Raw genomic sequence first — 6,987 nt, forward strand, 5'->3', positions numbered from 1 at the left:
AGCTAGTCTTCTGGTGGTTCTCAGTGATGGCTGTTCTATAATTTGTTATAATTTTGATGTGGTCATAGGAGGAGGCAAACTCAAGTTTACTTTGCCACCTTGACTCTGCCCTATGTTTCCTATTATCATTTATTCACCCTAGAATATGAATATAAAATGCCCCCCCACCCCATCTCCGCCAATGTTCCTGAAGATGATTAAGATTATCCCAAGCTAGATTTAAGATAAATTTGGGGCAGCCGAGTCACAATAGAATAAGCAAGGGTCTACTAATCCTGGCTGCCATTTACTGTGTGCAATGGGCAAGTCCCTTCATTCTTCTAGGCCTCCATCTCAAGCACAGAGTGCACTGTTGAGATTAAAGAAATGTTACTGTACCTATTTATAACAGTATCTGGGGAAGCGTACTTTTTAAAATAATCAACCTGTGGCTCATATGAAATGTTCAAAAAAATATTTATTTATAAAAAATGCAATGGGATAAGTTTATGCTGAGAAATGCAACAATAAATACAGTTGAAGAAAACAGAGCAACTCTACATTGATACATTGGCACAAACAAGAATAACACACGCACCACCCAGACCTACGTGTCTGCAGGCTGATTTTGTACACGCTCCTTTAAAAACACCACTCTGAAAAGGTATTGTCAGCTCAGGTGAGAGAATGAGTACACATATAATCACAAATGCACACAGATCATGACTTTATTTAAAAATTAGCAAACAGTACTATAGAAACATCGATATGTAAATTTCTAAAAAAAAAAAATGCTGCATCTTAAATTTAGTTGGCAAACACCCCTTTAGCTATAAGCATGAGTTTAGTCTTCCACATAGAAACCAGACACTAAACTGTAAAACAATAAAAGCTTCCTATTGTTTGAAAACACCAATTTAAGTAGAAGATTGTAAAAATGCATAGATCTGTACTAAAAGAATTGGCTGTACAGGAGTACTCCCCTTTCACAGTATTCCTTTTTACTTCATATGTGAGTTACTGGTTATGCTGTAGGATTCAACTGTTACAGCACTAAAAGGCAACTATTTAGGGAAGAGGCAGAAAAAGGAATGTATGTAAGGCAATATTTCTTTTAGGTACAATAAGCATAATAGTGTTTTAGGAAGACAAGATAAAAATTACTCAAGGCTAGCTTGGTTCTCACTGAATAAAAATAATGGGCTAAATACTGAGCTCCTCTCTGTGAATCTAATAATCAATGCCTTGGTCACCATACTGGTAATCTCCGGGGTAGTCATCTTGGTACTCGCCATGATACTCATCTGGGTATTCTGCCTGATAATCGCTATCACTGATTTCCGACCCATTTGTTCCTGTTCCTTGGCTTCCATTATGAATGACAGGTTCTGTTGGAGCAGCGCAGTATTTGGGATCATATACTTGCCGCCCAAGCCCATACACACTCATTCCTTTCTGGGAAGCGACTTTGTTGGTACCCATCTGTAGAGAAATTGTTGAGTTGTCCACTGGTTGCAAGGTTAGCTTCTGGTCGTAGATGTCTCTCCTGGTACCTGGCGCTAGCATCCCCGCCTAGAATCAGAGCATAGTATAAAAGTTAAAACAGCAGCTAAAATCTATTCTTGTGAATATTTTCTAAACGGTGAAATTACATTGAATGTGAACACTGATACAATAACTTTCCTTTGGTTCAGGGGTAAAGCTAGCTTACCAAAATACCCTGATGGCGAATCTCTTTTATGAAAGTAATATTCATTGGCTTTAGAACTAGGTCACCCTGACTTCAAATCCTTGTTCTTCTATAAAACTGCTTGCTAGGTGCCTCAAGCAACTTACTTTTAGTTTTAGGTTTCTCATAGGCAAAAATGGAGACAATATTACCTTGGATTTAGAAGATTAGACATAAAGAATGTAAAAACAAAGCATCATGCTGGCAAACCTGAAAGTTACATTTAAGTGTCTATTATGACAATACACACGAGCTGGGTGACCAATTTCAAAAGGCTCTGAGACACAGAAGAGCCATGTCTTCAGAACAACCACTCCTCTCCTTTTCAGAGTAAACTCACACTTCATATTTCTCCATTAATGCCAGGCACATGCTTCCAGATTTAAAGTCCATAAGAAAGCAAACCTGGTGGCAGCTATGAGAGATACCATGCCACATGAGGCAGGACGTGTCCCATAAAGGAAGAATACCACCAAAGCTCCTCTTGGGGGTCATTAAGCAAAAGCACACTCTGGTTGGCTGTGAGACCTTTCTGTTCACCGATGGTTCTGGGAACCTCTCGATGAGGTGCTGGTGGTCTGTGAACAAGAAGACACTTCCATCTTGTGTGGCGTTGGAATCCTGCCGTTCTCACGGCGCTGCACGTCCACCTGCTGCACCTCCATCCGCACTTAACAAGCATGGCAGCTACAGCATTCTTAGTAGAACACGAGATAATTTTACCTACCAAGTTAAGTAAGGGCTCCTTTAAAAATAAAAGTCAGAAGCGCTGGAATGAACAATTTACTTGGATTTGAAGCAAGAACACTGTAATAAACACTGTTTGCCTTCTGGTTAGGTAGACAGGCCAGCTGTTCTAACTGCCAACAAGAGCCATGAGCGACACAATACTTGTGTTGCTACAGAAAAGATCTTTCATTCTTTTGCCTTCTCAGCAAAACCTCCTTTCTTGAAGGAATATACTCTAAATATACCATACAAAAATACCTACTTTGAATTTATTAGTAAGAATAAGGTAAATGCTCATTGAAATAGCCCTTTTGTACATTTTGCTACAAGTATAAAAAGGACTACTTACCTGGCTGGCTCCTTTGTTGGTTCCCATCTGCAGACTAATCGTGGTCTGGTCAAAAGGTTTGTCAGTTTGCATTTTGGGATCATAAAGATGCCTCCTGGTCCCATAGGCTGTCATACCTGCCTGGCTGGCACATTTGTTGGTTCCCATCTTTTAAGTTAAAAAATAAAATTAGCACTAATTACTAGACGTTAACAACATATACGACACAGAGAAAACTCTGTTCTACTCAAAAGATGGAAGGGGCAAAATTAAGTCCCTTCCTGTGCCAAGACTGTGGACAACTAGATACAAAGGATCCTTCATGCTTTTTCCCAAAGTTCAAGGTGCGCCTTTAAAAAGAATTTCAAACAATTCATTGGATATTAAAATCTCATAACATGATTAACTATATAAAAACATGCACACAAGGAATGGACAGATCACACGAAGTTATTACATTGGCTGAATTATGAATACATGTCCTCTGCTATTCTTCCCCTCTAACTCTCCATAGCACAGACAACCAAATTAAGGGGTACCCCCTGCTTCAGCCGTTTAAAGGGACAGAAGCAACCTTTGGCTAGGCAATATGCTTTTCTGCTCCAGGTATGTGTTGCATAAAATATGGTAGCAAATGCCAGGTGTCTTCTTTGGCAACTTAATAGGGGTTCTTTAAGCTTCATCAAAATCACCCGTATTTTCATGGGAAAAGAACCATGTTTTAGTCCTCCAACTCTCATGTCACTGCACAGAGTCAGAGGCAGAATGTGGGACGTGACCTCAACCAAGCTCAGAGGACCAATCATTAACTTCCCATCCCCACTGGGGATAATACAGCTCTAGGACCAACCACTCAGTATGCCTTGTTCTACTAGCTGGGGACATTTCTATTGTTGGTTTTTTCCTTAAAAAAATTAAAGGAAAAATTTCTTACTAAAAGTGAAACCTGTTCATTGGAGAAGGTTCAGAAAACATCTATAAGCAAAAAAGCGGGGAATCATTGCAATCCTACCATCCAGATATTCGCTGTATTTGTGTGTATCCTCCTAGTTTTGCCTTATGTGTCTGTGTATATATCTATAAATACACATTTACATAAAAAATATGTGCATCTTTTAAATAAAGCTGTGATAACACTAACCATAGTATTTCATTACCTGATTTGTTTTCCTTAATATTGGAATTCTTGCGTATCATTTTTACATTACTAGTTCTTTTTACAGAGTTACAATTTAACCAACTGACTGCTATTTGGAAATTCAGGTTTCTTACCACTGATACAACTTTGTACTGTGTGAAAATAAATCCACCTCACATAGACTCAGTCAAGAGGGGCACTATATTAAGCAGGTGTCAGAAAGTAAAGCCCATAGCAAATTGGACATTTAGCCATGGTGTTTTTGTGACACTCTCCAGAGGAACAACGTGAATGGGAAAAAAAAAAAAATATGTGAACTGAGTATTTCCGGGGAATTAAATGGACAAATTCTCATAGCGCTTGTACAGTGCTTTCCTAATAAATGACTTTGGCATTGAGGATTTGTAAAATTGCCTTGTTGAGTCAATAATGTTTAGGAATTTCTTATTTTCTTAAAAAATAAATCAATGTAAGTAGGAGGGAAAATCATTTCCTGGAGAAACAACTGTCAAGTGAGATGGTATGCCCAGAGTTTCTCCTAAACCATCATCATGTCTTAGGCTCTACATGGGCACAAAATGTTTGAACCACACATTCACCCCAAGACCTACGTTATGGTCTATCAATTCTTTACTTATGAGAGATACTTTGCATGATGAAGACTGACACAGAATAACTGATTAAGTAATGCCACACTACTTACCTGCAAACCAATTACACTTTGGCCAGCTTTTAATTTTCCTTCATCAAAACGTCTTGTTTGTTTTTCTGCATACTTAACTCCAATGTCAATGGTTGTATGGAAGCCTTTTGTTTTAGCCTAGATAGAAATATGCACACTTACTGAGAATAAACACAAATGAAAATTCTGCCAGAAGAGTTTTATGGAAAGAACAACAAAGAAATGATACGGTCCATGGATGAAGACTTCATGAAGTACCACCCAAACTAGGGGTGAAAAACCTATTTAAGGCCATTCAGTAATACACTGTACCTCTAAAATGTGAGTGTTCTAATTAAGCTATCTTATATGAAGGAACTGATGTCAGCCGCCTTTCCACAAAGCTAATAATTATGAAAGGGACAGGGGCTCCCCATGCCCAGCCTGAACTCCCATGGGAGAGCAAAGACGCAATTCATCATCAACATGGTGGGAATTTTTTAATGAGCCATTTATTAAAGGCATATACGTACCAGACCTGCTAGAGCCACCAGCGTAGTCTGAACCTGCGTCATGTTTCCATTCTCAAAAAGATCATTTGCTTCAAATATGTCATGTGGCTTCATACCATAAGCCTGAATAGCTTTAATAAAGTTGCCAATATTCTCCAACTATAAAGAAAAAGAGTTATATAACTTTTGGAGCTAAATAGTGACATTCATATTATCTAAGAATTCTAAGTCCTCATGGCTAGATATAAGACTCTAGGCAGAAAGCTACTTGGCAAGAATTCTTGACCATATATACTAAGCATAGCTCTCTCTGAAAAAAAAGAAAGGAATAAAAAGAAACGTATTTCAGAATGGGTCGCATAATGGTCTTTTTTAATATTTTTAAGCATTAAAGTTTTTTCATTTCCTCAAAGGCAAGATCTTCCTTACATGCTTTTAAGAATTCTGTGTCAGAGGTATCCAGGGCTAAAATTTTCTTTATCAAAGCCACATAATACATCAATAATTTATTGTTTTAATTTAAAAATAAATTTGTGGTTACTAAGTGGTTATTCTCTTATATCTCGAAATACAAAGTAAGACTAAATTGTCCAATTTTACTTAATCATACACATTCATGAACTAAGACTATGCTTAATACGGTGTTCTATAGTTAGCCATTAGTTATGTTAAATTCCTTGCTTTTCCCTCTTTTATCCTTATGGTCTGGATTGTATTTCTCTATGTAAGCTATCCAATTCTCTTTTGAGATTAGATAGGCTAAATATAAAATTCTAGGTTAAACATCTATAGAACTAATTCCAAGGAATATGGAAACATTAAAAGTAACATGATAAAAAAATTGCCACGTGCACAAATTTCTGCTAAAAAGTCTATTTTAAAACGATAATCAAGTTTTCACTACATAAAGATCAACCAACTACAACAGGAGGTTGCTGGTTTGCCTGCACATTACCTGTGGCCAGTTTAACGAGGACTCGTTGACCTTCTTCACTGAGCCTGGCTGTAACTTGTTTATGAGTCTGAAAAGAAAAATGTGACACCTTACTTATTGGTCACACAAAAACAAGGACTGGAATGTGGAGTTGGTTCCTTTAACATCAGTAGAGGAAGCATTAAAAACATTTGCAGAATATCAAGGTTTGACAACACCCTGGACTAGGAAGGAGGTCAAGGCAGAGGCCTAGGGAAAGGACTAGAAGAACAGAAATGGTCAAATCAGGGCTGAAACTCACTCGCAGAGGATTATGCCATCTTTTAAGCCCAGCTGAAAGTTGGTGCCAATGCTCATGCCTGTCACTTCCTCTATCCAATTGCGAAGATCTTCTTCTGCCTGATGATCATACTTGGAAGCAATCTGAAACACAAGTTAAGTAACTTTGAGAATTTTCACGAAATTATCAGAAACTCCTGACTTACAACTTGCTCTGCCTTAATCATGTATTAAGACCACAGCTGTCTCATGCAGTAAATTACACTCACTGGCATTCACTGATGAACCTAACCCACGATAAAAGCTTCAATAACTAATAAAAATGTTTTTGGTTAAGTTAGTGGTGTATAAAATTTGAATAGCATGAGGAGAGAAGCTGAGACTGAGAAGGAGAAAATATGAATCAAGATAACACAGATTACCACTCATGACACACAGGAAGTGACAAGGGTTAATAAATAATATATTACAATATAGCACCAGCCACATTAAACTTTCAATATTAAGTCATTAATTACCACATTCCAAAAAAAAAGAGGTTGGTAGGATTCTGATACAAACAACTATTTTCTATAGTATCGCAACTGGTCAAGACATATCAGTCCAACAGTTTTATTGCCTGGAAAATTCTGGTGTTTCTATGCCGTCTATTGAGCCAGACACACACACACACACACTCTCTCTCTCTCCCCTCACTA

General features: G+C 37.8%; 1 protein-coding gene across 1 annotated transcript; it reads right to left on the reverse strand.

Moving 5' to 3' along the window:
• Window positions 1-439: 439 nt before the first annotated feature.
• CNN3 (calponin 3) lies at window positions 440-6,433 on the reverse strand. Its single transcript, XM_011382183.1, has 6 exons — window positions 6,312-6,433; window positions 6,032-6,098; window positions 5,098-5,235; window positions 4,607-4,723; window positions 2,787-2,933; window positions 440-1,551 (listed from the first exon to the last, which is right to left on the reverse strand). The coding sequence occupies exons 1-6, from the start codon at window positions 6,365-6,367 to the stop codon at window positions 1,210-1,212; spliced, it is 867 nt and encodes a 288-aa protein (XP_011380485.1). The 5' UTR covers window positions 6,368-6,433; the 3' UTR covers window positions 440-1,209.
• Window positions 6,434-6,987: the final 554 nt, after the last annotated feature.

Source organism: Pteropus vampyrus, unplaced genomic scaffold (genome assembly GCF_000151845.1).
Source record: "Pteropus vampyrus isolate Shadow unplaced genomic scaffold, Pvam_2.0 Scaffold463, whole genome shotgun sequence".
NCBI lineage: Eukaryota > Metazoa > Chordata > Mammalia > Chiroptera > Pteropodidae > Pteropus > Pteropus vampyrus.